The 18,547-nt window shown below is 44.1% G+C and overlaps 3 protein-coding genes across 3 annotated transcripts; all 3 read left to right on the top strand.

Moving 5' to 3' along the window:
- The first annotated feature begins 5,054 nt into the window (after window positions 1-5,054).
- On the top strand, window positions 5,055-6,200 carry LOC116029774. Its single transcript, XM_031271816.1, has one exon. The coding sequence runs from the start codon at window positions 5,055-5,057 to the stop codon at window positions 6,198-6,200; it is 1,146 nt and encodes a 381-aa protein (XP_031127676.1).
- A 5-nt stretch (window positions 6,201-6,205) lies between these two features.
- Window positions 6,206-10,141, top strand: LOC116029773. The gene is made up of 3 exons (XM_031271815.1): window positions 6,206-9,184; window positions 9,332-9,871; window positions 10,133-10,141. The coding sequence occupies exons 1-3, from the start codon at window positions 6,206-6,208 to the stop codon at window positions 10,139-10,141; spliced, it is 3,528 nt and encodes a 1,175-aa protein (XP_031127675.1).
- Window positions 10,142-13,234: 3,093 nt separating this feature from the next.
- LOC116029772 lies at window positions 13,235-17,170 on the top strand. Its single transcript, XM_031271814.1, has 3 exons — window positions 13,235-16,213; window positions 16,361-16,900; window positions 17,162-17,170. Exons 1-3 carry the CDS (start codon window positions 13,235-13,237, stop codon window positions 17,168-17,170), a joined length of 3,528 nt encoding a protein of 1,175 aa, XP_031127674.1.
- The last annotated feature ends 1,377 nt before the right edge of the window (window positions 17,171-18,547 follow it).

Genomic DNA, 18,547 nt, shown 5'->3' with positions numbered 1-18,547 from the left:
GCATAACAATTATATCTCATTAATTGAAATTTAAAAATTTAATAAAAAATATATATAATTTTTTTGGAACTTATATCCAATAATTATAATAATCAACTCAAGAAAAAAAAAACATAACCTGAATATATTGAATTGGCTCACAATTTTTTTATCTAATTATAAAATAATTTTTTAAAATAATTTATCAAAATGTCTGTTTCATGTAAGTAAAAATTTTAAATTAATATCTAAAAATCTCTTAATATACCGCGAGAGTATTATTTAAGAGTTAGGTTGGGTTGAATTAAGAGTATCATAAACTACTGTTTTTGATTTTTTTTGAGGAGAGAGAGAATTACAATAAATCAAGTTTTTTTGGGCTCCACCTTCAAAAAAATACGCATCATAGTGTGTATTAAACGCACCAGACACGCCTAATGCACATCCCCTTTGGGTGAGCTAATACCATATTTTTCTTTTTTTCCCATCTTTTTCTCTCTCATCTCCCTTCTATATACCTTAAATCTTCCCAAGTAGTTGTGATTGCACAATTAGTATTTTGATTATTTTCAATAATATAATACTAACAAAAAAATTAAATTTACTGGGCCCTACACAGTTTCACTTGTATATGTATATAAATATGACATCTACCATTCAAGCGTCTCACACCAAACCTTAAATCCTCTCTAGTTCGTATGTACACTACTATGTCAAACGGTGGTGACGGTCAAACTTTTAACTTTACGGCGGGTGGCAAGTCAACCAATGAATTTAATTATCAATGGTTGCTTGATAGGAGGCGAATAGTTTGTCGAGTATGCGATCAAGTTTGTTCGGATTCTGTAGGTTTTTACTTCATTACCAGACTCACCAGGTAGACGCTACGACTTCATTTATAAATCACAATGATAGATGTATTCCTATAGCTCCATCCACGTACATCGCACGCTCCCACTTATGATAACTACAATTTTTAATATTAATTTAAAATTTCAATTTTTAGAAAAAAGCTAGTGAGGCCACAAAAATCTACCCAAAACCCATCAACGGGTTGCTCTTACACGTATATATATACACACAGACGCGCGTGTACACCTGCATATTATACTATTATCCTTCTTTGTGTCAAATTTTTTTTCGTCGTGCTTGCTTGATAGGAGACCAATAATTTATTGAGCATGCAATCAAATTTGTTCAGATTCTCTAAATCTTTTACATCATTTTTAGATTCACCAAGTAGAAGGTATAACTTCATTTTAAATGCACAATAGCATACTTGTACCTAATGGTCAATCAATCAAATAGGTATAGGAATCCCAACTAACCAATTCTTGTAGCCTTAATTCCCCAAAACCAAATGAATCGTTCTGCACTATTTAAAAGTTAAGGTTGAGTCCAATTAAGAATATCATAAACTATGATTGTTTTTTATTTTTTATAGTGAGTTTGAGAGGAGCTAGGAGATAGGAGGAGAGAGAGGGAGAAAACTAATTTTTTTGGGCTCCACTTTGGAAAAAAAAATACAAAAATACACATCTTAAGTAGTGTGCGCTACATGCACCTGACACGCCTAGCGCACGCCCTTTGGGCGAGTTAATACAATCTTTTTCTTGTGTTTTTCCCTCTCTTTTTTTTCTCTCCTCTCCCTTCTATATACCTTAAATATTCCCAAGTAGTTGTGAGTACACAATTATGTCAAGTAACGATAGTCAAATTTTTTTTCGTTGTGATTGCTTGATTGGGGACCAGTAATTTGTGGAGTATGCAATCAAATTTGTTCAGATTCTCTAAATCTTTTACATCATTTTAAGACTCACCAAGTAGAAGGTATGACTTCATTTGAAATGTACAATAGCATACTTGTACCTATTGGTCAATCAATCAAATAGGTATAGGAATCCTAATGCGACTAACCTAATCGTGTGCCCTTAATTCCCCAAAACCAAATGAATCGTCCTACACTATTTAAGAGTTAGGCTGAATCGAATTAAGAGTATCATAAACTATGATTTTTGGATTTTTTTTCTTTCTTTGATGGAGGAGAAATGGTGAGTTTGAGAGGAGTTGAGAGATAGGAGGAGAGAGAGAGGGAGAGGGAGAGGGAGAGAGAATTTGCAATAAAACAAGTTATTTAAAATTTAGTCCTCTTGTTAAATGTCGGTGTGGTAGGCGTTAAATGAGGGCAAGAATATATAATCAAGTCTTTTACCCTTTTCTTATACATCAACATTTCTTATCATATCAATGAAGGAATTTCTTAACCAAATTCTAGAACCCTAGGAAAAATGTTGAAACATTAATACAAAATTGCTTCCAAATACCAATCCCCCTCCCAAAAAAGCCTAGCAAAGTATATTTATTTGAATTACTAGATTTTTTTTTCTCTTAGAAAATGTTTTCAAAATGGAATACTCAACAAATAGGGGACCATCTTTCTTCATCTTCAAGCTTTTCGAGGCAATGGTATCACTATGTAGGGGAGTCGATTTCTATTATTCAACATTGTTATTGTGACAACAAGTTGAGTCTTCAAACATCGTGGACTAGTGATAATCCTAGTAGGATCGGAGGTTTTGGATGTGTGTAGGGAATAGTGTGAGCTAATAAATTTTTGAAAAAATTGTTTTAAGTAATCTAATTATTTTCTGTAAATAATTCAAACTTTGGTGCAAGTAAAAATGTGTTACAAGTGCAAGTAACTGGTGCAAGTTTGCAAGTAAAGCCGCTTACAAATGCAACTATTTTCACTTACAAGTGTAAGTAATTTACATTGGTAACATTCATGCACCTAATGATAAAGTCTTTCACATAGGTGCACTTAATGATAACGTCTGGTGCAACTAATTATAACGTTATGTGTACTTAATATTAAGTCTTAGTGTACATTTTACTTGCACTTGTAATACATTTTAGTTACACTTAGGTGCACTATATGAAACTGTTACTTGCACTTTTAACACAATTTACTTGCACTTCGATATAAGAAGAATAATAAAATGTGAATTTCCTATTTTACCCCTCAAATTTTGAATATTTTTAAATTTTTTCGTCAAATTTAATGTCCAGGGACTAAACTCGCCACTTCGCGAATAACTGAGGGACTAAACTCGCATACAGCTATAACTCAGGGACTGAGTCTACACTACCCCTATAACTCAGGGACTAAAGATGTTATTTTCCCTTTTTTAAATCAGTGTTTCTGATGTGTTAGATTTAGACACGTGGACAGCTGTGAGTTGTTCTTAGTTCTCTGCTGGACTATCCGTTCTCACTTGAACGGCCTCCTATAAACGTATATAACAAATATTATGAATATAATATATAATAATATTATTAAACATTATTCACTGATATTGATACTTAAAATAGAACAACATTGTTTTGGACTAGAATGCAGGTGAACTTTCGTTCATAATATAATTTGCAACCGAGTTCTATTACATGGACTCCCATTTTATGCTCTCCCAATTTTACTCCCTGATGTGGCAATATATGATAAGTTATCCTCATCCTGTGGGTTCCAAGGAAAGTGTCAACATCAAACTTTTGTGTTGGGAAAGTATGGAGTAGAATTTAGGAGTTCACGTAGTATTTTCCTTTGCAACCTATTTACTTATCTACTCACCCCTATGAGGCCATGATTCAATGCTATCATTTTATCCTACTTACCCATCACTGCCATCATCATCTATAATTTATTTTCGCATTGCATGCATCCCAACATAACCTACTTACCAACATTTACTTACACATTATTCATACTACTTAAATTAAAACTCAAAATCTGAACTTTAATTTTAGATTTTGGATGAACTCATATCCATTATTGGTTTAGATATTTTAGTTATATATATTACAGGGAAATATGCTTATGCATGGCATTTCCCCCCTTGAATTATTCATGTATTCACATTAGTCCATCGATTATTAAAAGTGACAATGTTTCTCTTTTTATGTTAAATGAACATTTTTTTTTAGTACAAATTGATGTTTCTACACTTAAAAATAAGTATTTTATTTATTTTTCTTCTCCAATAAATTATTGCATGCATATATTGGGAATAAGAATAAATGCTGATGGATAACACACTAGGCCTGGACTACATGGACCGGCCCAAGAAAGCAATCGGATCAAGAAAGCCCAAGAAGGACCATCAACTCAAAAAGATAGAAGAGTTCGATCAGGATTAAACTTAACACTTGGGATATTAGCAAGATTAGAGCCTATTAGTTAGAATGTAACAGGAACTCCCAATATGGGGCGATCCAGGACTCCTACTCCTTGTAGGGCTCTGGGCCCAAAATATGTATAAATAGACCCTCCACACATGGAGAGATGGACAAGCAATTCTGAGCAATACAATACTTATATTCTCTCGCTAAATTTTCCTACATACTTCCTATATTCTCGCTATTCGAATAGGTAGTGTTGGCCTGCCTTTGACTACCCAGAAGTCATAAAACTAACATTGGCGCCGTCCGTGGCGATCGATACGGAAAAGCTTCGTACTTTCCTCTGAACTTGAGAAAATCCGATACTGAAAAGCTCCGTACTTTCCTCCGAACTTGAGAAACATGGTGACACAACAGGAGAAGGAACCAGGCCTGCCAGCGGGAAATTCGCAGGAAAATCCCACCACGCACGAGCTACCCAACCAAGAGGACCCTCACAAAGGGGAGAGAATCGGTCCGGGGGAGCATTCTCTGGGCGACGAAGTCCCTCAGACCCAGCCGGACGAATTCCCCCCCAACATAATGGAGGTCGCGGCGCAACTGTGCGAATTCCTAAAATCAGGTCGAACGATCGGGGGAAAACCACCGGAAGATGAGCCACGGAAGAAAGAGGCCCCCGCCGGACGAGAAGGCATAGGCGAAAACTATGATCCAACCTCGAGTCAGGATCGGGAGCATCGAGATGTAGAAATAAGTAACCTCGCCAGGAACTAAAAGACCTCCGGAAAAAGATGGAGGGAGGAAGGGATCAGCCGATGGCACGTTCCCTCCTATCCGCCAATCCGTTCACTCTAGAGATATAGGAATATTGCGCCCCTAAAAACTTTCAATGCCCGGTAATGCCCACATACGATGGAACAGAGGATCCCAGTGACCACCTGATTGACTTCCAAGCAAAAATGATGATATTAGGAGCAGAAGACCCAATGTACTGTAGGGTATTCTTTTCGACACTGAAGGGGGCAGCACAGCGATGGTTTTTATCACTACCACCTCGGACTATTGATTGTTTCGAAACCCTGGGCGAGCAATTCCTGACATACTTTGCGGGGAGCATAAAGACTAAAAGGCACTTCACAGCCTTAACCGCCGTACAACAAGGGGAGACGGAGACCCTAAAGGAATTCCTCGGAAGGTGGAAGAAAGAAATACAAACGGTGGAAGGTCTGGATGACCGGATAGCCATAACATTATTTATGGAGGCCTTAAAAGCTGGCGATCTGTTCGCAAGTCTCCGAACTGATACCCCAGAGACATACGCTCAGGCCATACAAAGAGCAAACAGATACGCCGAAACAGAGGAGGCCTTACGACAAAAACAGAGGCGACGAGAGAAACGCCCGTTGGAGGAAACAAGAACGCGTCCAGTGGATCGATCGTCGAAACGAAGGGATAGGATCAATCCTAGCCACCCGCCGGTAGCCCACCGACCCCGGGTCATCCCTACCCTGGGGGCAAGGGCGGTACATGAGATACACCTGCCTCGGGTAAGGGAAGATCCCCCACCACAAAACCCCGCGACAGTAGTCAACCACATACCGGTAAGACATGGGAAGTACTGTAGATTCCACGAATCCCCAACCCATAGCACGGAGGAGTGCACCACCTTGCAGAAAGAACTAGAGGGATTGATAGAAAAGAGAATAGCCCTCAAACGAAACATGGGACGACCGCCCCAGGGAGGCCGACAGCCTCGATGGCCGTATCAGTGGCAAAGACAAACGGAGAGACCCAGGCAGGAGAGAAGGCCCGTGGGACAGGAGGCTGAAGTGCAACCCGAGACCCCTAGGATGGCAAGGGAGCCCCGAGAGGAGCAAGACGATCGTAGCAGAAAACACAACAAACTCGTAATCCACATGATTTGCGGGGAACCTATCGATGGAGACAGCACAAAGCACCGCCCAAAAAGGGCCGGAGACACCCCATTATCTTCTCAGATGACGACTTACCCGAGGGGCCAACCCCGCACAGGGACGTCATCCTGATTGCAATGGACGTCAACGGGGCCACAGTTCGAAGGGTATTCGTAGACACGGGTAGCAGCGTCAATGTCATGTATCTCGAAACCTTCACCAAGCTGGGACTAACCAAGGAGAACCTGCACCAAGTGAGAACACCTCTTGCGGGATTCACAGGAGATAGCATAGAGCCGGAAGGATGCATCACCCTGCCTATAGAGATCGGAGAATACCCTAGGGTGCGAGCTATAAACATGGAATTTGTGGTGGTGGACTTGAAATCGGCACACAACGTGATATTGGGAAGACCGGGTTTGGAGGACCTAGGAGCCGTAGTATCGCTCAAGCACTTATATCTGAAATTCCGAACACTAGAAGGAGTGGGGATCGCTAGATGTGATCGCCAAGCAGCACGATCCTGTTATCTCCTCACATGTCGCCAGATAGGAAGCCGAGATCTACAAGTGCAAACCATCACAAAAAGGACCACAAAGGAAGAAGCCAGGGACAGGCCAGAACCCGCCGCGGAATTAGAAGAAGTAGCCTTAGAAAGCTCGAAGCCCGATCAAAGGTTCCGGATAGGAAAGGGGTTAACAGAAGAAACCAGATCTGATATCTTACGGACATTACAAGAGTATAGGATCTTGTTCGCATGGGGACTGGAAGATATGCCAGGGATAGATCCCTCAGTTATTACCCACCGCCTATCAGTAGACCCAGCCGTCCGGCCAATAGTACAACGAAAAAGGCACCTGGCAGCAAATCGGAGGGAGTTTGTGAAAAAAGAAGTAGCAACCCTATTAGAGATTGGACACCTCAGGGAGGTGGTATACCCGGCTTGGTTGGCAAATGTCGTATTGGTGCCAAAACCACCTGCATGGAGGATGTGTGTGGATTACACCGACCTCAACAAGGCATGCCCCAAAGACCCCTTTCCCATACCCAGGATAGACCAGTTAGTAGATCAAACGGTTGGATGTGCGCTACTCAGTTTCATGGACGCTTTTAGAGGCTACCACCAGATATTTATGGACGATAAGGATGAAGAGAAAACGACCTTCCTCACCCCAGACGGGGTTTACTGCTACAAAGTGATGCCGTTCGGCTTAAAAAATACAGGGGCCACGTTCACTCGAATGGTAGCTAAGGTGTTTCATAGCCTACTCGGGAAAACCATGGAAGCTTACGTGGATGATTTATTGGTAAAAAGCAAGGAAGAGACCGAGCACGCAATGGATTTAAGAGCCTGCTTCGAACTCATGAAGAAATACAACCTCCGATTAAATCCCAAGAAATGCGCCTTCGGGGTCCGAGGAAGTAAATTCTTGGGTTACATGGTAAGTCAAAGGGGAATAGAGCCCAACCCAGAGAAGGTAAGGGCCATTCTAGACATGCAACCACCCACCAGTGTGCTGGAGATACAAAAGCTAACGGGACGCTTAGCAGCCTTAAGCCGATTCCTGTCTAGGTCAGCGAAGCGATCCCTACCCTTCTTCGAAGTAATTAAAAGAAGAGAAGGATTCGAATGCACTCAAGAATGCAAAAACTCCTTTGAAGAATTAAAAACATATTTGCTATCCCCCCCTTTGCTGGCCGAACCTCAAGAAGGAGAAAGCCTGTACCTTTACATGACAGTCAGCGAGCGAGCCCTGAGCTCTGTCCTAGTACGAGAAGAGGGAACTCAACACCCGGTCTACTACGTGAGCAAGCTCCTGAGAGGAGCAGAAACTCGATACACGCCATTAGAAAAGATGGCATACGCCCTATTTACCACCACGCGGAAGTTAGTCCCATACTTCCAAGCCCACCCAATAGAAGTACTCACCGACCAACCGCTCGCGGGGATACTGAGAAACCCGATGTCCTCGGGGCGAATGATGAAATGGGCCATAGAATTAACACAATACGGAATCGAGTACAGGCCCCGACCTTCCATCAAGGCACAAGCACTAGCAGACTTCATAGTAGAATGCACAGCGCAGGATCGGAGAGGAAAAACAAATAACGACGCCCCAGATGAGTGGTGGGAACTAAATGCAGACGGGGCAGCCAGTGCCAAGCACTGCGGAGGGGGAATAATGTTAACCACGCCAGAAGGGTTCAAGGTGTATTACTCCCTGGAATACCAATTCAAGGTGTCCAACAACGAGGCAGAGTATGAGGCAGTAATCGGGGGCATAAGACTGGCAGTCGCGCTAGGAGCGCGCAACCTGCGCATCAAGACAGACTCGCGGCTAGTGGTAGGACAAATCAAAGGCACATTTGAAACTAGAGGGGAAAATTTAAAGATGTACAAAGACGTTACGGAAGGCTTATTGGAAAAATTAAAGGCGCATGAAATACAACACGTGCCCCGAATAGAGAACGTAGAAGCAGATTTAAGGTCCAAAATATCCCTGGGAGGAATCCCAAGGCACTTATCACAGGTTTGCAGAAAGGAGATCATCTACGCACCTAGTACAGAATCCCTCGTAGTAGCCTCCGTCACCTCAGCAGGCGTGCCTCCCCTACCCAAATGGATGGAGGAATTAACAAACTACATCACCAAAGGAGAACTTCCGCTGGACCCCACGCAGGCGGCCAAAATCAAACGAAGAGCTCCAGCTTATCGGCTGGAAGGTAGCCAGTTGTATAAAAAATCTTTCGGTGGGCCGCTACTGAAATGCTTACAGCCCAGCGAAGCCGAACAAGTAATAGAAGAGGCCCACAAAGGCATATGCGCCGCTCACCAAGGAGCCAATACCTTAGCAAGGAAATTACTGATCCAAGGCTATTACTGGCCCAACATGGTCCACGATTGCATTCAAAAGGTCCAGAATTGCCAAACCTGTCAGAAGTTTGCAGAAAAGCAAGGTAGGCCGGCAACCTTCTACACCCCCGTCACCACGGCGATACCCTTCGCTAAATGGGGAGTAGATCTTTTGGGACCACTACCACAAGCCCCAGGACGGCACAAGTACTGCATAGTCGCCATTGACTATTTCACTAAGTGGATGGAGGTTGAGCCGCTGGTAACGATCACAGAATACCAATGTCGCCGATTTTTATGGAAAAGAATAATTTGCCGTTTTGGCATCCTCAAACACCTCGTCACAGATAACGGGCGTCAATTCGATAGCAAGGATTTCTCATAATTTTGCAAGAATTATGGCATTCAGCACACTAAAGTGTCGGTGGCATATCTCCAAGCAAATGGGCAGGTAGAAAATGCCAACAGAACCATCATGGATGGATTAAAGAAACGAATAGAAGAGGAAAGAGGTGCATGGGTCGACCAGCTAGACTACATCCTTTGGGCCTACCGAACTACTCCCCGTCGAGCAACAGGAGAAACCCCGTTCAGCCTCACATACGATTTCGAGGCTAAAGTCCCTATAGAAGTCTTGAGCCCCACGGACAAGACATTGCATTACGAAGATCAAGCGAACGAGCAGATGATGCAGCTGGAAAAGAACTTCCTCGAAGAACGAAGAGATGTGGCCCAGTGCCGAATGGTGGAATACCAACGGGCAGTAAAAAAGTACCATGACGCTCGAGTAAAGCCTAAGTACTTTGACTTAGGCGACTTGGTACTCAGGGATAGGCAAGCATCACAACCAAGCCAAGGAAGAAAGGTTGCCAAAAACTGGGAAGGTCCATACAGGATTGCAGCAATTGTAAGACCCAGCACCTACAAATTGGAAACAATGGAGGGCAAGGCAATAGATCGCATATGGAACTCGAGCCGAGTGGAAGACATACACCCACCACCGAGTGAAAAACATATACCCACCACCGAGTGGAAGACCTACACCCATTAGCCAATAGTAGGCTAGTATTCCCACCACTGCGTGGAAGAAACACATACGCACTAGGCAATTGGTATATATCTTCCCACCATAACATAAAACTCTTAAAGCAAGGAGTACACAATGAATAAGTTTTCATGAACAAATAAACTCTTAAAACGAACATCGTAGTTTTCATAAACAATAACGAGTAGGAATACATAAAAGTCCATCGGTACTACAAAAGAAAGACATCGATACCATAACAGTCGCTAAGCAAGACATAAAAAAAAAAACCAACTAAACACCAGGAGCCTGGCTGCTGACGTCCCCACGTACATCCTGAGGACCGGCACCATCCACACTGTCCAAAGGACCAAGAGAAATTTCGGCATTCGAAAGGTCAGCTAAAACCTGGAGATTGGCGGCAGAGTTGAGGTACGCAGAATCAAAAAGAATCTCGCGTCGTCCACCCGAATCAGATGGAAAAGCAAAGCCCGGAGGATGCGCCCCTGAGGCAACACCTGAGCCTAGGACCGGAGCGCCAGGGCCCTCATTTCGATAACGATCAGCCCAAGAATGAAGAGCGGGCGGAAGCCCCAGATCAGTCGGCATGTACGGAGGATTAGAAGACTGCAGGGTAGCATAGATCTCTTGCTGCATATGCCGAGATCCCTCATAATAATCCTCCAATGACATCTCGGCCGCATACTGAGAACCATCTAGAGAAGCCAACCAATCCTTGCCAATCAAGGCAAAGTCATCAGAGGCCCCACGAATGGACGCCAAAGCATCCCGGCGAAACGTATCAGAGTTTTGATAATCCGAAACCGTAGAAAAAAAGAGACTCCTCAGCCACACGACGTCCCTCCTCGGCCTCCCGACAAGCCCGCCGAAGCTCCGCGTGAGTAGTCCGGCTGCGAAGAGAAGCCTCCACCTGGTTTTGATACCGCACAGTGAGATCCTTAAAACGAGCATCGAGCTCCTCCAGCTCCTGAGATCGCTCCCGAGAGCACTTACAGTTGGCCGAAACAGCAGCGATCGCCTAAACAACCCAAGAAATAAAAAAAAAAAATCGTCAGCCACAGGGCTGACTGCCTCGCATGAGGCAATTAGCCGAGGCTGACTGTCTCGCGTGAGGAGGCAGTCAGCCGGGCTGACTACCGGCGATCGACGGTCGCCGGCCGCCGCACGAAAGGCAGTCAGCTAGGCATTTTTTCCAACGGTTCAAAAAAAAAATATGATGATGAAGGATAAAGAAATGAATAGTAGAAAATAGGAGGGAGGGAAAGGAAGAGGCAAAAAAAAAGCACAAAACATACCAGTGGAGCACGAAGGAGGAAAAGGATGGAGGGAAAGGAAGGAGGAGAGAGGTTAGAGAGAAAGGAGAAGTGGAAAATGAGGGGGGAGTAAGGTATTTATAGTGGTGGAAGTCCAAAAAAAAAAAAAAAGGTAAAATTTTGCAGACCAAACAAAACAGGAAAACACAATTATACTTTCCCGAGACTTTGTATTTACAAAATCCCAAGAAAGTGGAGGACTGGATGATGGATAATACACTAGGCATGGGCTACATGGACCAGCCCAAGAAAGCAAGTATACTTTCTAGAGACTTCGTATCCACAAAGTCCCAAGAAAGTGGGGGACTGGATGATGGATAATACACTAGGCCTAGACTACATGGACCGGCCCAAGAAAGCAATCGGATCAAGAAAGCCAAGAAGGACCATCAACTCAAAGCGACAGAAGAGTTCGATAAGGATTAAACTTAACACTTGTGATATTAGCAAGATTAGGGCCTATTAGTTAGAATATAACAGGGAGTCCCAATATGGGGCGATCCAGGACTCCTACTCCTTGTAGGGCTCTGGGCCCAAAATATGTATAAATAGACCCTCCACACATGGAGAGAGGGACAAGCAATTCTGAGCAATACAATACCTATATTCTCTCGCTACATTTTCCTACATACTTCCTATGTTCTCGCTATTCGAACAGGTAGTGTTGGCCTGCCTTTGACTACCCAGAAGTCATAAAACCAACAAATGCGAAAAAAAACAGACACTATTTGCAAATATTATAATTATAATTTTAAGTTAATAATGCTACTAACAGAATATAATTAAGACTTAAACACAAATAATTCATTAACGCTAATTAGTTATAATTATAATATTAATGTTACTAACATTTGATTAAAATTATAATTATAATATTTACAAATGGTGTCTACTATTTTTCGCATTTATTCTAATTCTCACATATAAGCAATAATTTGTTGCAAAGCAAAAATAAATGAAATACATGTTGTGCCTTTACTAACATTTGATTAAAATTATAATTATAATATTTACAAATTGTGTCTACTATTTTTCGCATTTATTCTAATTCTCACATATAAGCAATAATTTGTTGCAAAGCAAAAATAAATGAAATACATGTTGTGCCTTTATTTTTAAGGGTACGGTAAAAATGTTCATTTAGAGAACATGGAGAAAAATTGTTACTTTTAAAATATTTGAGGTGGCTAATGTAAATATATGAATAATTTATGAGAGAAAAACGCTATAAGTATATAATTCAAGGAGAAAAAGTATCATTTTTTCTATATTGTATTTTCATATAAAGTTGGTATGAATATCAAATATTAATACACTTATATTAGACTTGAAAGAAAAATATTAGACATATTTAACTCAAAGAAAACATATCTAAAAATATTTTGGATACCAATTTTAAAAAATCAAACAAAATTTTGAATTTGAGATTAATTTTATAATGTTATAGTCCTAAATATTGAATCTGGANACCACAAAACCCCGCGACAGTAGTCAACCACATACCGGTAAGACATGGGAAGTACTGTAGATTCCACGAATCCCCAACCCATAGCACGGAGGAGTGCACCACCTTGCAGAAAGAACTAGAGGGATTGATAGAAAAGAGAATAGCCCTCAAACGAAACATGGGACGACCGCCCCAGGGAGGCCGACAGCCTCGATGGCCGTATCAGTGGCAAAGACAAACGGAGAGACCCAGGCAGGAGAGAAGGCCCGTGGGACAGGAGGCTGAAGTGCAACCCGAGACCCCTAGGATGGCAAGGGAGCCCCGAGAGGAGCAAGACGATCGTAGCAGAAAACACAACAAACTCGTAATCCACATGATTTGCGGGGAACCTATCGATGGAGACAGCACAAAGCACCGCCCAAAAAGGGCCGGAGACACCCCATTATCTTCTCAGATGACGACTTACCCGAGGGGCCAACCCCGCACAGGGACGTCATCCTGATTGCAATGGACGTCAACGGGGCCACAGTTCGAAGGGTATTCGTAGACACGGGTAGCAGCGTCAATGTCATGTATCTCGAAACCTTCACCAAGCTGGGACTAACCAAGGAGAACCTGCACCAAGTGAGAACACCTCTTGCGGGATTCACAGGAGATAGCATAGAGCCGGAAGGATGCATCACCCTGCCTATAGAGATCGGAGAATACCCTAGGGTGCGAGCTATAAACATGGAATTTGTGGTGGTGGACTTGAAATCGGCACACAACGTGATATTGGGAAGACCGGGTTTGGAGGACCTAGGAGCCGTAGTATCGCTCAAGCACTTATATCTGAAATTCCGAACACTAGAAGGAGTGGGGATCGCTAGATGTGATCGCCAAGCAGCACGATCCTGTTATCTCCTCACATGTCGCCAGATAGGAAGCCGAGATCTACAAGTGCAAACCATCACAAAAAGGACCACAAAGGAAGAAGCCAGGGACAGGCCAGAACCCGCCGCGGAATTAGAAGAAGTAGCCTTAGAAAGCTCGAAGCCCGATCAAAGGTTCCGGATAGGAAAGGGGTTAACAGAAGAAACCAGATCTGATATCTTACGGACATTACAAGAGTATAGGATCTTGTTCGCATGGGGACTGGAAGATATGCCAGGGATAGATCCCTCAGTTATTACCCACCGCCTATCAGTAGACCCAGCCGTCCGGCCAATAGTACAACGAAAAAGGCACCTGGCAGCAAATCGGAGGGAGTTTGTGAAAAAAGAAGTAGCAACCCTATTAGAGATTGGACACCTCAGGGAGGTGGTATACCCGGCTTGGTTGGCAAATGTCGTATTGGTGCCAAAACCACCTGCATGGAGGATGTGTGTGGATTACACCGACCTCAACAAGGCATGCCCCAAAGACCCCTTTCCCATACCCAGGATAGACCAGTTAGTAGATCAAACGGTTGGATGTGCGCTACTCAGTTTCATGGACGCTTTTAGAGGCTACCACCAGATATTTATGGACGATAAGGATGAAGAGAAAACGACCTTCCTCACCCCAGACGGGGTTTACTGCTACAAAGTGATGCCGTTCGGCTTAAAAAATACAGGGGCCACGTTCACTCGAATGGTAGCTAAGGTGTTTCATAGCCTACTCGGGAAAACCATGGAAGCTTACGTGGATGATTTATTGGTAAAAAGCAAGGAAGAGACCGAGCACGCAATGGATTTAAGAGCCTGCTTCGAACTCATGAAGAAATACAACCTCCGATTAAATCCCAAGAAATGCGCCTTCGGGGTCCGAGGAAGTAAATTCTTGGGTTACATGGTAAGTCAAAGGGGAATAGAGCCCAACCCAGAGAAGGTAAGGGCCATTCTAGACATGCAACCACCCACCAGTGTGCTGGAGATACAAAAGCTAACGGGACGCTTAGCAGCCTTAAGCCGATTCCTGTCTAGGTCAGCGAAGCGATCCCTACCCTTCTTCGAAGTAATTAAAAGAAGAGAAGGATTCGAATGCACTCAAGAATGCAAAAACTCCTTTGAAGAATTAAAAACATATTTGCTATCCCCCCCTTTGCTGGCCGAACCTCAAGAAGGAGAAAGCCTGTACCTTTACATGACAGTCAGCGAGCGAGCCCTGAGCTCTGTCCTAGTACGAGAAGAGGGAACTCAACACCCGGTCTACTACGTGAGCAAGCTCCTGAGAGGAGCAGAAACTCGATACACGCCATTAGAAAAGATGGCATACGCCCTATTTACCACCACGCGGAAGTTAGTCCCATACTTCCAAGCCCACCCAATAGAAGTACTCACCGACCAACCGCTCGCGGGGATACTGAGAAACCCGATGTCCTCGGGGCGAATGATGAAATGGGCCATAGAATTAACACAATACGGAATCGAGTACAGGCCCCGACCTTCCATCAAGGCACAAGCACTAGCAGACTTCATAGTAGAATGCACAACGCAGGATCGGAGAGGAAAAACAAATAACGACGCCCCAGATGAGTGGTGGGAACTAAATGCAGACGGGGCAGCCAGCGCCAAGCACTGCGGAGGGGGAATAATGTTAACCACGCCAGAAGGGTTCAAGGTGTATTACTCCCTGGAATACCAATTCAAGGTGTCCAACAACGAGGCAGAGTATGAGGCAGTAATCGGGGGCATAAGACTGGCAGTCGCGCTAGGAGCGCGCAACCTGCGCATCAAGACAGACTCGCGGCTAGTGGTAGGACAAATCAAAGGCACATTTGAAACTAGAGGGGAAAATTTAAAGATGTACAAAGACGTTACGGAAGGCTTATTGGAAAAATTAAAGGCGCATGAAATACAACACGTGCCCCGAATAGAGAACGTAGAAGCAGATTTAAGGTCCAAAATATCCCTGGGAGGAATCCCAAGGCACTTATCACAGGTTTGCAGAAAGGAGATCATCTACGCACCTAGTACAGAATCCCTCGTAGTAGCCTCCGTCACCTCAGCAGGCGTGCCTCCCCTACCCAAATGGATGGAGGAATTAACAAACTACATCACCAAAGGAGAACTTCCGCTGGACCCCACGCAGGCGGCCAAAATCAAACGAAGAGCTCCAGCTTATCGGCTGGAAGGTAGCCAGTTGTATAAAAAATCTTTCGGTGGGCCGCTACTGAAATGCTTACAGCCCAGCGAAGCCGAACAAGTAATAGAAGAGGCCCACAAAGGCATATGCGCCGCTCACCAAGGAGCCAATACCTTAGCAAGGAAATTACTGATCCAAGGCTATTACTGGCCCAACATGGTCCACGATTGCATTCAAAAGGTCCAGAATTGCCAAACCTGTCAGAAGTTTGCAGAAAAGCAAGGTAGGCCGGCAACCTTCTACACCCCCGTCACCACGGCGATACCCTTCGCTAAATGGGGAGTAGATCTTTTGGGACCACTACCACAAGCCCCAGGACGGCACAAGTACTGCATAGTCGCCATTGACTATTTCACTAAGTGGATGGAGGTTGAGCCGCTGGTAACGATCACAGAATACCAATGTCGCCGATTTTTATGGAAAAGAATAATTTGCCGTTTTGGCATCCTCAAACACCTCGTCACAGATAACGGGCGTCAATTCGATAGCAAGGATTTCTCATAATTTTGCAAGAATTATGGCATTCAGCACACTAAAGTGTCGGTGGCATATCTCCAAGCAAATGGGCAGGTAGAAAATGCCAACAGAACCATCATGGATGGATTAAAGAAACGAATAGAAGAGGAAAGAGGTGCATGGGTCGACCAGCTAGACTACATCCTTTGGGCCTACCGAACTACTCCCCGTCGAGCAACAGGAGAAACCCCGTTCAGCCTCACATACGATTTCGAGGCTAAAGTCCCTATAGAAGTCCTGAGCCCCACGGACAAGACATTGCATTACGAAGATCAAGCGAACGAGCAGATGATGCAGCTGGAAAAGAACTTCCTCGAAGAACGAAGAGATGTGGCCCAGTGCCGAATGGTGGAATACCAACGGGCAGTAAAAAAGTACCATGACGCTCGAGTAAAGCCTAAGTACTTTGACTTAGGCGACTTGGTACTCAGGGATAGGCAAGCATCACAACCAAGCCAAGGAAGAAAGGTTGCCAAAAACTGGGAAGGTCCATACAGGATTGCAGCAATTGTAAGACCCAGCACCTACAAATTGGAAACAATGGAGGGCAAGGCAATAGATCGCATATGGAACTCGAGCCGAGTGGAAGACATACACCCACCACCGAGTGAAAAACATATACCCACCACCGAGTGGAAGACCTACACCCATTAGCCAATAGTAGGCTAGTATTCCCACCACTGCGTGGAAGAAACACATACGCACTAGGCAATTGGTATATATCTTCCCACCATAACATAAAACTCTTAAAGCAAGGAGTACACAATGAATAAGTTTTCATGAACAAATAAACTCTTAAAACGAACATCGTAGTTTTCATAAACAATAACGAGTAGGAATACATAAAAGTCCATCGGTACTACAAAAGAAAGACATCGATACCATAACAGTCGCTAAGCAAGACATAAAAAAAAAAACCAACTAAACACCAGGAGCCTGGCTGCTGACGTCCCCACGTACATCCTGAGGACCGGCACCATCCACACTGTCCAAAGGACCAAGAGAAATTTCGGCATTCGAAAGGTCAGCTAAAACCTGGAGATTGGCGGCAGAGTTGAGGTACGCAGAATCAAAAAGAATCTCGCGTCGTCCACCCGAATCAGATGGAAAAGCAAAGCCCGGAGGATGCGCCCCTGAGGCAACACCTGAGCCTAGGACCGGAGCGCCAGGGCCCTCATTTCGATAACGATCAGCCCAAGAATGAAGAGCGGGCGGAAGCCCCAGATCAGTCGGCATGTACGGAGGATTAGAAGACTGCAGGGTAGCATAGATCTCTTGCTGCATATGCCGAGATCCCTCATAATAATCCTCCAATGACATCTCGGCCGCATACTGAGAACCATCTAGAGAAGCCAACCAATCCTTGCCAATCAAGGCAAAGTCATCAGAGGCCCCACGAATGGACGCCAAAGCATCCCGGCGAAACGTATCAGAGTTTTGATAATCCGAAACCGTAGAAAAAAAGAGACTCCTCAGCCACACGACGTCCCTCCTCGGCCTCCCGACAAGCCCGCCGAAGCTCCGCGTGAGTAGTCCGGCTGCGAAGAGAAGCCTCCACCTGGTTTTGATACCGCACAGTGAGATCCTTAAAACGAGCATCGAGCTCCTCCAGCTCCTGAGATCGCTCCCGAGAGCACTTACAGTTGGCCGAAACAGCAGCGATCGCCTAAACAACCCAAGAAATAAAAAAAAAAAATCGTCAGCCACAGGGCTGACTGCCTCGCATGAGGCAATTAGCCGAGGCTGACTGTCTCGCGTGAGGAGGCAGTCAGCCGGGCTGACTACCGGCGATCGACGGTCGCCGGCCGCCGCACGAAAGGCAGTCAGCTAGGCATTTTTTCCAACGGTTCAAAAAAAAAATATGATGATGAAGGATAAAGAAATGAATAGTAGAAAATAGGAGGGAGGGAAAGGAAGAGGCAAAAAAAAAGCACAAAACATACCAGTGGAGCACGAAGGAGGAAAAGGATGGAGGGAAAGGAAGGAGGAGAGAGGTTAGAGAGAAAGGAGAAGTGGAAAATGAGGGGGGAGTAAGGTATTTATAGTGGTGGAAGTCCAAAAAAAAAAAAAAAGGTAAAATTTTGCAGACCAAACAAAACAGGAAAACACAATTATACTTTCCCGAGACTTTGTATTTACAAAATCCCAAGAAAGTGGAGGACTGGATGATGGATAATACACTAGGCATGGGCTACATGG

Source organism: Ipomoea triloba, chromosome 9 (assembly GCF_003576645.1).
Source record: "Ipomoea triloba cultivar NCNSP0323 chromosome 9, ASM357664v1".
Lineage (NCBI taxonomy): Eukaryota > Viridiplantae > Streptophyta > Magnoliopsida > Solanales > Convolvulaceae > Ipomoea > Ipomoea triloba.
Note: the sequence above shows the minus strand (reverse complement) of the source record. Positions and strands in the feature narration are given on the sequence as shown.

What these genes read in the sequence shown, in the direction of transcription:
- LOC116029774 (XM_031271816.1), top strand. Translation starts at nt 5,055, where the DNA reads ATGCCCACATACGATGGAACAGAGGATCCCAGTGACCACCTGATTGAC.
- LOC116029773 (XM_031271815.1), top strand. Translation starts at nt 6,206, where the DNA reads ATGGACGTCAACGGGGCCACAGTTCGAAGGGTATTCGTAGACACGGGT. An exon ending in GGATGGAGGTTGAGCCGCTG is followed by an intron (nt 9,185 to 9,331) that starts GTAACGATCACA and finishes TATGGCATTCAG; the next exon opens with CACACTAAAGTGTCGGTGGC.
- LOC116029772 (XM_031271814.1), top strand. Translation starts at nt 13,235, where the DNA reads ATGGACGTCAACGGGGCCACAGTTCGAAGGGTATTCGTAGACACGGGT. An exon ending in GGATGGAGGTTGAGCCGCTG is followed by an intron (nt 16,214 to 16,360) that starts GTAACGATCACA and finishes TATGGCATTCAG; the next exon opens with CACACTAAAGTGTCGGTGGC.